Here is a 13,995-nt window from a genome sequence, read left to right as displayed (position 1 = left end):
GGACGGGAACCGGGATTTTATGCATCATCATGTCTACTACTAGCGTTGCATTTTTTGGGACATGTTTTATGGGAAAAGAAAAAGGAGACGAATTGTTCGAATAAACTGGTAATACCTGAGCAGGAACAGACGGGCGTCGATCATGACAGAAGTAGTTCTACGCAAGGCGTACATTTAAGGTACTGGAAATCAAACAAAATTACCATTACTCTGCCTGTCCTTGCCTTGTGCATTATGATATGTGGATAGTCAATGTGAGACTGAGTGAGACTGAGTTTTGACAACGCATAGTATCGGTATATCATTGCCAAGAACTCAAGGAATCACATATCCACTCAATGCAACTCAACTCACAGCAACTCTGGGTGATGAACCCTGAACCAAGACAATTAGATCTCGGCATTGAGATTGAGATTGAGATTGAGATTTTCAAGCAGCGCTCGAGCATCTTGGCATGCTGTATCACTTCTCATGGCCACTCAACGCCCAGCTCGAGCTGCACGTCGGTGCATGTCTCCCCAAACGCCGGCCATTGCCGACTTGACCGCGCATGGCTCGGCATTGCTCTCGTTCTCCGGCGTCAAGACATGACCTGTTGGGGATAATTGAACCGCGGAGGCGGGCGGGGGAGGGCGAGAAAGGAAGGCTCTGCCACGTGCTGATCTTACCTATCACATAGAGGAGGCGAACGACTGCAAATCGGGGAGACCTGCAGTTTCAATACACAGGAGAGGCGTACGCAGGCCTCCGTCGAGACCGCAGAGATGAGGCGTGTGTGAGTGCAGTAAGCCCGTCGACCAGGGACTGGGGGTCCAGAAGTCCTCTGTGGCTTGCAGTAGCTGGTGGGAGAGGGACATTGGCATTCGTCGCTGCGGCAGTTCGGCGCCTGCAGATGAGGGAGGGACCGAGAGCGCAGCAAGAGGATCGGGGCAAATCTGAGGTGCCAAGGGCGATGGATGCAGTGAGAAGGGGGATCCATGTCGGATTCGGCCGGTCGAGGGTGAGCTCCGATGCCATCGAGTGGTTAGAGAGATACCGAATGTCGTGGGATAATGGGTTGGCGAGCTGCAAGATGCAATCTCGAGACCCATCTTGTGCAACAGCCGATCCACCTTGCTTCTTCCTACCACCTTTGTGGGTTATTTCCTGTTACATCTCGATCAGAATGAAAAGAGGGAGAGGCTCTCGTGTCCTTGTCTGTCTGGACGGCATGCCAAGATGGGATAGTCGTGGAGGGAAGAGGTTGGGCGCCCTGCTATGCAGGTCTGAGGCAGCCACCAGAGTGAGATGGTGTACAGCCGCCAAGCTATGCGAGCCATTGATAAGCCCCAACGTCCCATTGAGGGCGGCAGAAGTGAGGATAATGGCTAAATAGGCTGCCGGGGCCGAGTCAACGAGGCTCGGGTACTGGGCGGTGCGCGCGTTCACCGCGGTCTGGGGTAAATCGGCCGTGTCTCAAGCCCGGTTGATGGACGGGACGGCACGCCGATGTTCAGGGGCGTCGCTGCTCGGAACCGACAGAGCCCAACGTTGCATCCAGGGGACGTCGACGACATGGAGCTAACGTGCTCATGTGACAGAGGCTTACTCTATTGACTGGATGGCATGCCAGGAGGATGTGACATGGGATGGTTTGTTGGAAGGGTAGCGAATTCGTACAATGCTGATATTTCCGTGGGTCGTCGATGCAGAAGCTGGGGATCGGAAACTATCTCGCATCCTGGGCACGGCTATCACCACCAGGGGCCGAGCTCCATGGATGGGAAGCAAGGCAAGGGTCCTGCGCACGCGAGTGCTGGCTGTCAGTCAGGACCTGCTTTGGCTCTTGGGAAGGGGATTGGAAGATCTCGAGAATCGTCGTCATGGTGCTCGATAAGCGGTCAACCCCGCAAAAACCAAGGCATAACCCATGAGGGGAGGTCGTTACGAATCCATGGATGGCGGTGCTGCCCTTGCCTGTCAGCGTGCCTTGGATGTTTTGGAGTTGGCCCAAAGATCAAGGCCCTTGTCATTGACGAATGTCAATCAAATCAAAGTGAGGCGTTTGTGGTCCGTGAAGACGTGCGACATCTCATGCGGCGTGTCGAAGAGAGTGGGGAATGGGGGTCGTGTCGTGTCGTGTCGTCCATGGATGTCTGTTGGTCAGTGCGGTAGAGTTATCCAAGCCCACGGCTCTGCTCGTCCGTGAGAATGCTCCGTCTGGCGTCAACCATGTCTCGATCGGGGAGTCGAGCAGCAGAGGCTGGTTGGTGAGAGGAGCCTTGGTGGACGGAATCCCCATACCAGCACCCATGTCCGATCCATGTGGCATCTTCCCCCAGCTTCGATGCGTGCAATGTCATTTGTCTGCGCAGGGGCTCGGTGGGTTATGGATGCACCGCATCTGCTGACCAAGACGCCATTTCCCAGCAGCTGCGGCCGATTAGGCTGTGATGTGATATGGTTGCGTCTGCTCTTGACTTGTCTTGGACGGCAGGGCTCCACGAGCACCTTGCGGTCATTGTAGGTATGTAGCAATGAAGCTTTGCCAAGGGTCGTCGAGAAACAAGGGGTAGCCCGTTATCAATTGATGAATGGCGCCTTCCTCGTAGCCCATCGAACCTATCCTACCGTCGTGCCCATGTATCGTCCCCGCTCCGCCCCGCCCCGCCCCGCTCTAAAGAGGTGCTTGTAGGGAAGGCGCTAGTCCCGATGAGGTGAACCGACGATTGTCATCAGCTCGTGGTCGATGGTGTCTTTCTCGTTCCCTCTGTCATCCTTGTGGATTTCCCTGTCATCTGCACGAAGCGCGGGCCCATCTGCAGTCGCATTGCCTCCCGTTGTGCACGCTGTCTCGCCTTTGTTTTTACCTCCTGGTTCCTAGCCAAACAATACAGTCTTCTCTCAGCCTTCCAGTTGCGTGGACAGGCCTTGATCTTTCCCTCCTCGCCTAGCCATCCTGGCATATTCCCCTGGCCGCATCTTCATCAAGCTCCACACAGGGTCGTAGAACAAACTTGGAATAACGTCACCCTCCGTTGCATCCGTTCCTCATTTCAACAGATTCCAATTTCCCACCCTGACAAAGGAAGGAAAGAAAGGAACAGAAGAAAAGCGACCCTGTCCATGCGGCCATGCCACGCTCCTTTGACGCCCTGTGACGCCGTTTACACCTATCGCTGCCACTCAGCAACCAGCCCGCCCACCTCAAGCACGCTCGCACCCCCGACTCAAGGCCTGACGGCAGGTCGATGGGTGAGCGATCGCCAACCAAGTCAAGTCCGGCGACGCGTCGAGGTACATTCTGCACGGCACGGTTGCTACCAACAATCTAAAACCGTCTATCCCTAAGGAAGAGAGGCCGAGACCCTCCTGCGCAAATCCCCTCGCCTCCCCTAGGCACTCGCTCGCTCGCTCGCTGCAGTCTGAAAAAGCAAGGTGTTGGCTCGCCATCTGTTGCAACCAATTGGCGTTGCGCACCAACCAGCTCGTCTGGTCGACCATCGTGGGCTTGCAGCAACAGCAATCCCGATTCACAGCATCAAGACCCCTCAGCACCTGCAACAAGCAGCAAGCCACGACAAGCATCAGCGGCATCAACCTGCCTAGCCCCTCCAGGGTCAAGGGGGGTTGTAGATAGACTACTAGTGCCCTCTCCCCAAAGTCTCGAACATCAAACTCGCAATCTGGAAGCTCTCGGCTGTCTTTACCATCGCGGCTCCTTCGTTTCTTTTTGAACCACTCAAAACGCTCATCTCGTCTCAGTCGTCATCTCTTCAGCTCCTACAACCTTCAAGGTCCCCTTCCCAGCATACACGTCAACCTGGGGAAACGTCAGCTCAAGTCAAACAACAATAACATAGCAATCTGCTACTGGCATCCGTCGTCTTGGTGCGGGCGCTTCATTGGCTCTTACTGGCCTCCGCCGGGTTTCAAGCGGCTTCTACGGACACGACGGAGTCGACAGACTGTCTTGCTGCGACTCCGCCAACGCCACTAAAATTGGCGCTAGCCGCGATCCCCGCGTCTTACTTATCTCTTCTGTTCCTCTCCTTCGTCTCGCTCCTGTCTCTCGTCTCGTTCGGCTAACAAGACGCCCGCGGTTCTCTGACCACAAAAAAGTCACAAGTCACGGCTCGGCTCGACTCGACTCACTGGCCACCTATTTACCTAGGTACCTAGCCCAAAAGAAAAGGCACCGTGGTCTGCTCCCCCACCAGCAACCCAAAAACCCACTCCGGACCCGAAACGAACGACCTGACCTTGGTCAACCTTGCTCGCTGCAACTGGAGTTTTTTGTGGGAAAGCTGACATTGCTCGGGTGCTATCGACTGTGCTGGCTGGCTGCTGGTTACTGTACTGGCTCCTGTACCTAGTCGCTGTCACCTTTTTGGCTGCCACGGCCACTGCTGCCGCTCCGCTGCGCTGCGCATCCACCCGCAGGGTCCTGGATGGAGCTTTTTGCCTCACAAGCCTCGATCTAGTCGTGAGCCGCAAAACTCCCGTGATCCCCTCAACCTAAACCTTCAACCTCACCTCACACATATCCTCCGACCCTCCCCAACCCTCGCCTATCGCTGTTCCGTTGAACCCTCCGGCTCTCCACGCCTTTTTGCTGGGATCTACGGGCCTCCCCGTCGCTCGAGGTCCCAGGAGTCCTCCCATCCCGCCCGCCGCAATCGGCCCCGCGCCGTCGCGCGCGTCCTCCTGAATGGACAACCAACAACAGAGCCTGCAAAAGCACAGGCAGCGCCGTGAGGCCGAAAGAGAGCGCAAGCGAGCCCTTCGAGCGTGAGTCTCCCGCCTTTCCTGCAGTTGCGACCTGTCGATTCTTCGCCGCAATGCCTCGTAGGGGCATCAATCAGTCTTGGGTAAGGGCCGGCTGTCTCTCTGCCTGAAATCGGATTACGGCCGTGCCCACCTCAGCCTTGTCGCCATCTACCTCATTCAGTTCCTTGACATCCAATCATCCCTTCTGCCCCTCGGTCTACTCCGATATTCGCTCTACTTCCATCGGCGCGACTCTGATGCTAACTCACTGTCTGCAGTTGCGATGGCTGCCGACGCCAAAAGGAGAAGTGTGATGGCGGCGTCCCGTGCCGAAGATGCACACGCCTGCATCGCCAATGCGAGTTCCTAGGTCCTACCGCGCGAGATGCTGACGGCGGTGACGGTTCCGCAAGGTAATTCTCCGCGCCGTTGTTCCACCGCCGATATGCGTCACAGCCGTTGCTAACGTTCGGCTCTTGCCTGACACAGGAACCGGTCTGGCGCAAGCAACGCCGAGCTTCTCCAGCGCATCGCCCACATGGAAAAGATCATAACACATTATGCCGGCAACATCCCCCTCGACCCCGAATCGATCAAGGCCATGGCCGAGGCTGTCGACAACAAGAACCCTGACATAGCACAAGCCCACCGACAGGCGCCCGTTGTGGGATCACCGGGCTCCGACTACTTGGGCGTGGATGATGAGAACTATACAGTCCAGCCCCTGGACAACAACACCACTCGTGAGACTCACCGCTGCTTGCGATAATTGATTTTGGGCAGATCGGCTAATCTCGTGTTCAAGATTATTCGGGCGAGTTCTCCCATTGGAACTTTTCGATGCGAATAAAACAGTGGATCGAGCAGTGTGTGCCAGACCGCCACGTACGTCTTTTCCTGCACCCCATTTGCCATGATAATTCTAAAATTCGGGTCTGCATAGGATGCACCGGGTACTCTCAGTTTCAAGGAGTATTACCGAGCCGAGGAGCTACAGTCTTCTACCAACACCCAGACATCTCTGTCAGCGCTACCACCTCGATACGTTGCCGAATTTCTAGTTCAGGCGTTCTACAAGCATGCCGAAACCAACTATTTCTACGTCGAAAGGGCGTGGCTCGCCGAGCAACTTGATCTAATTTACCAGAACCCCGGGGCCATGTCTCGTCGCGAAGTCGGCACGCTCTGCATGATTTGGATCATCTTTGCCATCGGCACCCAGTACGCCTATTTGGATTCTCGCACAGGGAGAGATGACCACGGAAAGGGGGCCGATTCAAGCCCATTCTCAGAGGACACCATCGGCGTCATGTTCTATCAGCAAGCATGCAAGCTCGTTCCCGACGTCATCACGGTGGCCTCGCTGGAGAGTGTCCAGGCCATTCTCCTTATTGGCATATACACTCTGCCCCTGGATGCCTCAGGGCTATCGTACATCTACCTCAACCTCGCGGTGAAACTGGCTATCCAGAATGGTATGCACAGGAAGTGGCCGGCCGAGGGGCTTGACCCCTACGTCCGTGAGACGAGGAATCGCGTGTGGTGGACAGCCTATACAACCGAGAAGTATGTTCTAGCCGATACAGCAATCTCACATCAGGAGACTAACATGTAGGTAGGAGAGTTGGGATCTATCACGGACGACCTCTGTCCATCCAGAGCAAGGATGTGGATGCGGAGATGCCTGCAGATCGACCCGACATCATGCCATCCAACCCCGCGAATGTCGCGCACATGCTCGCGACGCTGCGGCTGAATCAGGCCCTTGGAAAGATCGCACACGAGATGTAAGTCAATTGCGCCACGCCAAGATGGTCGCCCCTGAAGGATCCTGGGCTGACAACCGCCAACAGATCAGTGCTTCGAACATCCCAGAAGCATGAGATTAACGAAGGCCTGCAACGGGTTATCGACATGAAGGAGGAGCTTCGGAAGTGGTGGGATTCACTCCCGGAGACAGCATTCCGCAAGGAGATCAACCTGCAGAACCCAATCTCGCGCGCCGACATGCATCTGAAGTTGGAGTACTGTCTTCTACGCATGTATGCTGGGAGGCCCTTCATCTTCCCCCGTGAGGCCATCCGGGGTAACGCAAGTACCTCGAGTTCGCCGGCCGACTCGAACAACCAGCGACCCAACACCCCCCACAAGTCGAACCCCCGTTCCATCCTGGTTGCAGACTGCGTCGAAGCTGCGTTGACCATCGTGGAGACGTGCCACTTGCTGCAGACCACCATCGGCCTTGCACGTGCATCGTACACCGAATTCAGCTCTTGTCGGGCTGCCCTGCTCGTCATCATCACCCAATGCCTGCAGAAGAAGACCGACAGGCTGCGCGATGGTCTCCGCACCGGCATGGCCATGATCAAGGAGATGTCGGCCGGTGGCGAGTCGGCCCGCTCTGAGGCGTCCTTGATTGAAGTCTTTGAGCGAGCCATCTCGCGACTGGACGCTACTGCTGATCCCTCAGGTAGGGAGACAGACTACTCGAGGTTCAAGAAGTGGGAGCTCCTGTGGAAGAACGACGTGCCCGCCCAAGAGATTAGGCACGAATCTTCACCCGAGGCTTCCATGCCGCTGCCTCCCAACCCGAATACATTCTGGAGGGGAACAGGCAGCACAACTCGCCCAGGCATGCCGGCCATGCACGCAGCCAGCCCCTTTATGGGGATGGACGCGACCTTCCCATCTGTGCCGCAGGTCATGGATGAGTTCTCCACTCTGTTTGGATACGGCTTTGGTCCTAGCCCTGAAAGCATGGCTGGCACCGCCAACGGGGGCATGTGGATGGGACCTTGAACGGTCTCGGGTTTCTTCTTTGAGCCCTGTATGGGCTGAAGGAAGTTGGAGGAAACACATACAGGCCCCTCGGAGGCATCCATCGGGCGGGCGTTCGGCTGAGATGCACGGAACGCCCGGTCCAAATGATGGGATGCCATGGACCGATTGAAGCACTATCTCGCAGGAGTCGCAGACCTGAAAAGTTCCGGGGTGCTTTGCTATTCATCCCCCGCGCTTAGGAGGCGTGTCCAGAGGACGCTGCTGCTGGACCATGTCCGCTCGAAAAGCAGCCGGGTCCGGCAGCACGCCCTGGATACACCAGGGCTCAAAAGCTCTAAGGCCCATGGCCCTAGGGCGAACAAAGCCACGCCATCCAGTGTATCCCGTGCACAGGGTGACGGGGTACCGAGCCACTATCGCGAGGAGAACTGAAAAAACTACGTTGTGTGAGACGGGATGCTCACAGAAGACTGGACCAAGTTCACGAGAGATTGACAATTCGTCGTTATTTTATTTGTTTTACGGGTTCACAGCCACCATCTACAATTCTTACCTATGTTGCCGGGTCGGTTCTGTTCTGGAGAGGCACACGTCATACATACTATACTATATCCATATCTAGTGGAGGTTATCTGTACTTTCTGGGACGGTGTATCGGAGCATAGGTGGGATGGATGCTGTCGACCAAGGGCAGGATAAAAAGTAAAGAGTCGTAAAGAAAATATTCCATGTGCAAAACGGGTGCTCATCCACCGTACATTGAATCATCATATAGTTATAATGATACCAACTCGTCGTTTTATTTGCTTACCTTAATCGTGCGTGAGTGAACACAGCAACGAGCTGAAATTATTGAGAGCCAGGCGTGATAGTACTTTGTTATAAAACATCGTGTCATTTAACATGCACTATCCAACATAAACACCCCCTATAATTAGTGGCCATAAACTATTGATACAGTTTTCATCCCTAGAGCATCCAGGCGTGAGCGAGGAGAAACATCTCCATTCCCTACCCCATAACCCAGAGGTTGTTTTAACCACGCATAGTCTGTCGCTTCTGCGACTTGCGCATCTCCTTCTCTCTCTCCTTGTCGAGATACTTCTTCTGGGCCTTGGCGTCGAGACCCTTGAGGTCGGCGTCGCGCTTAGCCTTGCGAGCCTTCTCCTTCTCCAGAAGGCGCTCCTCCTGGCGCTGATCCTCGGCGAGCTTCTTAATCTCGGCGATGGCGTTCTCACGGGTGTTGCGGACCTTCTTGGTGACCTCGGGGCGGAAGTGGGCAACCTTGACGAGGACGTCGGGGAGCTGCAAGAAGTAGGAGAAGAGAGGCAGGAGCTTCTCGTAGTTGCCGTTGGAGGGAAGGCGGTACTTGAGGAAGAGGCGCTTGCGAGGAGAGGTCTCCTCGACGGTAACGGGCTTGTCGGTGGGCTGGTCCGAAACAATGAGGTACTCAAACAGATCGCCGGCGTTCTGAACAGCCTCGATGAGCTCGGGGGTGAGGAGGGCATCGGTAACCTCGGCGCTCTCGCCCATGACAGTCAGCCAGAGGGGCAGCTTGGGGTTGTCCTTGGTGAAGGTGAGGGACAGGTCGTATCGCTGGTCGCGAACTTGGCGCATGACATCCTTGTGAACAACAGCCCAGACGAAACCATCATAGGTGCTCTTGGAATCCTTGGCGCGGACCTCGGCGGCACCGGGGAGGGCGGGGACAGTGAGGCTCTCCTTGCCATCGAAAGGATAGATCAATGCCTCAGCGACGTCGTGGGGGGCGTCGAAGGACTCGACGAAGAAGCCAATGATGTGCTCGAATCCATTGATAATAGGGTTGAACTTCTTGGTCAGAGTGAGCTTAACATCCATGAAGGCCGTGTTCTGTCGGCCAGTGGCGTAGGTCGCAAACTCGAAGAGCGACTTCTCCTTGATCAGAGTATCGGGCTTAACATCATTGTCCAAGGTGGGGACGCCACCGAAGCCAACGAGAGCGAATTCCTTCTGGAGAGCAGGAGCGTGAGCGCGTATCCAAGCCTTAGCCCTAGAGCGGTTGCGGGTTGCGCCAATCATGTGCAGAAGGAAGATGAAGCTCGAAATGAGGAGGATGATACCCTCAAGCTTGAACTCGGAGAGGGAGTGGCGCTCGTGGATGTTGTACCACTTGGTGTAGGGAGGAGCGGTGACGGCGGGAGCGACGCTCTCAGTAGAGGCATCGGGCACGATGGGCTCAGGAGCCGGGCTGGCAGCATCGGCGAAGTCGGCAAAGTCTGGAGGATGGGGTCGCGCGCGTCAGTCATGATGCTATCTCCACGCGCCGCAGTGTGGCGCAATTATCGAAACTCGGGGGGAGAAGCGAGAAGAGGGGGCAGCTGAACTCACCCGAATCGGGGCTCGCGACAGGCTCCTCGGCAGCCTTGCCGCCTCCAAAGGCGTTCTTGAAGAAGGAGGCCATGATTGTGGGGGATTCGATGGAGGTTAGGGAGCGTCGGGGCGGGAGAGGGAGGAGGAGAGGAAAAGAGGAGAGCGAAGAGGCCAACGGCGCCAGATGGCAGAAAATTGGAGCTGGAGACCAAGGGCAATGAGGAGAGGAGAGCTCCTGCTCAATGCGGATGGCACTGTGGGGCGGCCCGAATCTCTGGGGTGCATGCACCTCTACATCTTGGTCGGAGTTAGGTAAACGTTATGGTCACATTAGACGTCTGAATCCTATTGTAACCCTGTAATACTTTATTTTTGACAGTCTTCTTGAGTAGCATACTCTGGGTTTACGCTCTCCGGCTAGGTAACAATTGTGCGAGGTTGTCAATATTCTTCTAGATCATGCAAGAAACAATTGGAGCAAAAGACGTGAAGCATCTGAATGTCACGCCATTCGTCTCATCCCACCCCTGAGCCCGTTGGCCAAAGCCGTTGGCGCTGCGTCGTCATGAATAAGCCTGACTTGCCTTGTGTCGATACGCTGCTAGTAGAGAATTACCAGGGAATAAATGTAAGTTTGTTTTTTAATAGTCAGGCATCCAGAATAAGCTTAATGATGAGCGTTGTCAGCAATACAATGAATGCCAAATCTCGACTTATCTTTCAGCCATCCCCAAGACCATACTGTCTCGTCTAGGCAAGGAAATGTCTTTATCATGGATCCTCGTCTGCTCGCGTTCAGGTAAGTACACATGTCATCAATCAAGACTCAGACGATGAATTAGAAGTGTGTATTTCATTGTCCTAGAAATAACAAGCCGCAACTATACAACGTCCATTGAACAGTCTGATATGGCTCAATCAACACAGAGAGTCATCGGACTGAGTTGTCACTGTACCAAGAATGAACGTTGCACAGAAGCATTCTGGAAGAGCAAGCGAACGCCTCAAACACAGCCGTCGAGCTAGTGGTTATCACGTTTGGTCCAGGGGAGGTAGGGGAGAGAAAAGTGGGTCTTGTTCCCCTGCCAACGCCTCGTGACCTCATTCGAGATGACTTTCATGATGCCCAAAGAGCCATTGAGAGAGAACTAAAGCTCTCAGCCGCTTCACGGCAAAAGTAAAGATGTCGCGAAACACTACAACACGAAAATATGGCAAGCAATCGAAGCGCTCAAAGGCCGAGCGCCTGTTCGCCGAGCTACCTCAGAGCCCAATACGGACGAAACCAGCACAGAAGCACGAGGAAGACTCAATATCCTTACTGACGGAGAAAATATCGTCAATTAAAATCGACAAGGAAAAACCTCCCACTACGAAAGCGCGGAGGTCGAAAAAACAGCCACCTCCCATCGAAACGCCTGATGTTGAGGTTGCTCCCCCAGAGCAGGACAAGCCACTTGAGGAACCTAAAGATGCTCCACTGGCCGACGAGCCACCTTTGGATACAACAAAAGAAGAAGAACCAGAACCATCAACTGAGCCCTCAGAAGTCGAAAAAGCTCCGATAGAAGTCCCCGAGGAGACCACCCAAGAACCACCACTCCGAATTCTGACTTGGGATGACGTCTGTCCACCAGGGGACAAGATTGACAAAATCGCCGAAGCATCTTACGCCGAAGTCTATCGTGTCAGAAATGACCGAGGAACAAGTATTATTAAGGTTATACGGCTACCGTCACCTATCAAACCACAGACCAAGGCCCAAGTGCGCTCTGGTCTTGTCGACGAAGAGCCGCATTCCGAAGAGGACATTCAGGGTGAACTTCAAATCTCGGAATGGTTGGCCGATATTCCAGGATTTGTGATATACAAGGAACGATATGTGGTTCAAGGGAAAACGACAAGGGAACTGCTTGAGACTCATCAATCGTTTCAGAAGAAGATGAAGCGGCAAGACCCGGACAGGGCTCAGTTCTATCCTTCACCGAGTCGGTACTTAGATGACACGCGGTTTCTGGTTGTTGAGCTGGGAGATGCTGGGACGGCGCTCGAGGATTGGAACTTGACGGCCGAGAGCCAGCTATGGGATATTTTTCTCCTGCAAGCCATTGCTCTAGCGAGAGCGGAGGATCTTGTCATGTTTGAGGTGAGTCGCCTTGAAAGTGTATGAGATCTAGTCGCTAACTAGAACAGCATCGTGACCTTCATGAGGGCAACCTATGCATCAAACAAGTCAAGCCGCCCAGCAAGATGGGTTCCCCATCTAAGGGCTTCTTTGGCTTCTCAGGCCTCGACATCACCATCCTAGACTATGGTTTATCACGAGGAGAGGACCTCTCCATTGACGATGCGAAACCTGTGGCTTACGATCTTGAAAAAGATCTCAGCATTTTCACAAGCACTCACGCACCGCAATGCAAAGTCTATCGCCAAATGCGATCATTCCTACTTCGCGCAGACCGGACTTGTCTTCCACCAGAAGCTCACAATACCCCATACGCCAAGGGCATAGATGGCCCGCTCTCTTGGGATGCATATGCTCCTTATACCAACGTGCTCTGGCTGGCATACCTCTATGAGTACCTGACAGAGCATTTCGCCGGCGATAAGAAGGAGCTTGCACGGTTCAAGAAGGAGACACAGGAGATGTGGAAATACCTAAACCCAGACGCAGATGAGAGCGTGCCGTGCTTTGGTTGCGCAGCAGATGTGGTCTGCTTTGCGGTCGAAGCTGGCTGGATGCGACAGGAGCAGCTAAATGGAGGAGAGGAATCAATTGTTGAGCGAGAAGACAGCATCATTACGACTCGCGAGGAGCTGAGAGAGGAGACGCAAGAGAGGACACCACTGAGGAGATCAACACGGAAGCGATAATCGGCTGTTAACACCCGAATTGGTCATAGGAGCTGGATATTAGGGTTTCATTCTGGATAAGGCGTTTGGAAGAGGCGATACCATATTCTTGGCCATCTAAATGTCATGGCAGTTTACAGCGAGTTTAGAAATAATAGCCAATTGGATATTACTTTTGCGCCGCCCCAAACCTACCATCTACAGTACACACTTCGGAACTGTGTGTGTTGTGCCTGAATGCCCTAATTAGGAAATATGTTGATGTTTTGGTCGTGAGATTGGAGTTTGGAGTCGCAAGTTCCGGGCCCGCTCCGCCGGAGAACTATCGGGTTTCGGATAAGAATGGCATCATTCAGGAACGTGTTGCTTTCTTTTTGTTCCCCTCCCTTTGCTTTTTGAATCTTTTATCAGAGGCATTGTTATTTTTTTGTTGTTGCTGAGGAAGTAAGGGTTAGCGCGGAGAGCAGTTCGTGACGAGTTGCCGGGAAAAGTCCGCCGAAGCCGCAACTCAACGATGCGCCAAACTAGCGGTGTTGATGGACTCGGCTCCCATTGAGGCTTGGCTAGGCAATAGATGGGTCACGGTCTCGTTCCGACGCTCTAGAAGGCAACCACGCATGTTTTTGTTGTGTTGTGGCCGGCTGATTTAGACAACGGAGGAGAAGCAAAACACAGGAAGGTCGTTGGAAAATGGCACGCGAGTGTAGGTCATTGGACCTGACGGGAAATGAAGATGTAACGGGTGCACCAACGAGTGTTATTCACAGGCATTCCCCAGGTTTCCGGACTAGTCCCCTCACGGACCGGGCATGCGATGGGGGATGGAGGATCGGTGAGGCCTTGGACTGGAGCCGAGGCAGTTCAGATGGATACGGAGGAGGTTGGCGGATGATGGCTGGGATAATGAATAAACAGAGAGAAGATGTATTGTATGAAGGTATCCTCGAGATCAAGCAATGAATGTGCTATACTACACGGAATAGAAGATAATGGATTTCCGACCAGATGCCACATCTCACAACAGCCATTGACGGCCTCCACATCGGCCACAGTTCCGTCCCCGTTGTCGGCTTCAGCGCCTCACTCTCACTGAAGAGAAGACGTGGACGGCTGGAAATTAAGCACGGCACCCCGCCCGGACCAACCCGACAGGTGTTGTCGAAAGGTGCCGAGGCTAAAATCACCTGGAAGGCCGAGAGAGACGGGGCACCTCCACTGGCACCTGCGCTACTGTACTGGGGACGGCACCACCTGCAGTGG

The 13,995-nt window shown here is 54.3% G+C and overlaps 3 protein-coding genes across 3 annotated transcripts; 2 read left to right on the top strand and 1 right to left on the bottom strand.

The window, feature by feature from the left end:
- Positions 1-4,690: 4,690 nt before the first annotated feature.
- Positions 4,691-7,548, top strand: LRP88_09861 (transcription factor domain-containing protein; the record flags this gene model as incomplete). Its single annotated transcript, XM_083246337.1, has 7 exons — positions 4,691-4,770; positions 5,028-5,162; positions 5,239-5,492; positions 5,555-5,634; positions 5,693-6,315; positions 6,369-6,536; positions 6,603-7,548. The coding sequence occupies 7 exons, from the start codon at positions 4,691-4,693 to the stop codon at positions 7,546-7,548; spliced, it is 2,286 nt and encodes a 761-aa protein (XP_083097450.1).
- A 1,017-nt stretch (positions 7,549-8,565) lies between these two features.
- Positions 8,566-9,973, bottom strand: LRP88_09860 (CCDC47 family protein; the record flags this gene model as incomplete). Its single annotated transcript, XM_083246336.1, has 2 exons — positions 8,566-9,788; positions 9,901-9,973. 2 exons carry the CDS (start codon positions 9,971-9,973, stop codon positions 8,566-8,568), a joined length of 1,296 nt encoding a protein of 431 aa, XP_083097449.1.
- A 1,092-nt stretch (positions 9,974-11,065) lies between these two features.
- LRP88_09859 (uncharacterized protein) lies at positions 11,066-12,756 on the top strand (the record flags this gene model as incomplete). Its single annotated transcript, XM_083246335.1, has 2 exons — positions 11,066-12,028; positions 12,076-12,756. The coding sequence occupies 2 exons, from the start codon at positions 11,066-11,068 to the stop codon at positions 12,754-12,756; spliced, it is 1,644 nt and encodes a 547-aa protein (XP_083097448.1).
- Positions 12,757-13,995: the final 1,239 nt, after the last annotated feature.

This window comes from Fusarium phalaenopsidis, assembly GCF_050370095.1.
Source record: "Fusarium phalaenopsidis strain FUZ10S chromosome Unknown contig_32304, whole genome shotgun sequence".
Classification (NCBI taxonomy): domain Eukaryota; kingdom Fungi; phylum Ascomycota; class Sordariomycetes; order Hypocreales; family Nectriaceae; genus Fusarium; species Fusarium phalaenopsidis.
The sequence above is the reverse complement of the archived record's forward strand: the minus strand, read 5'-3'. Positions and strand labels throughout refer to the sequence as shown.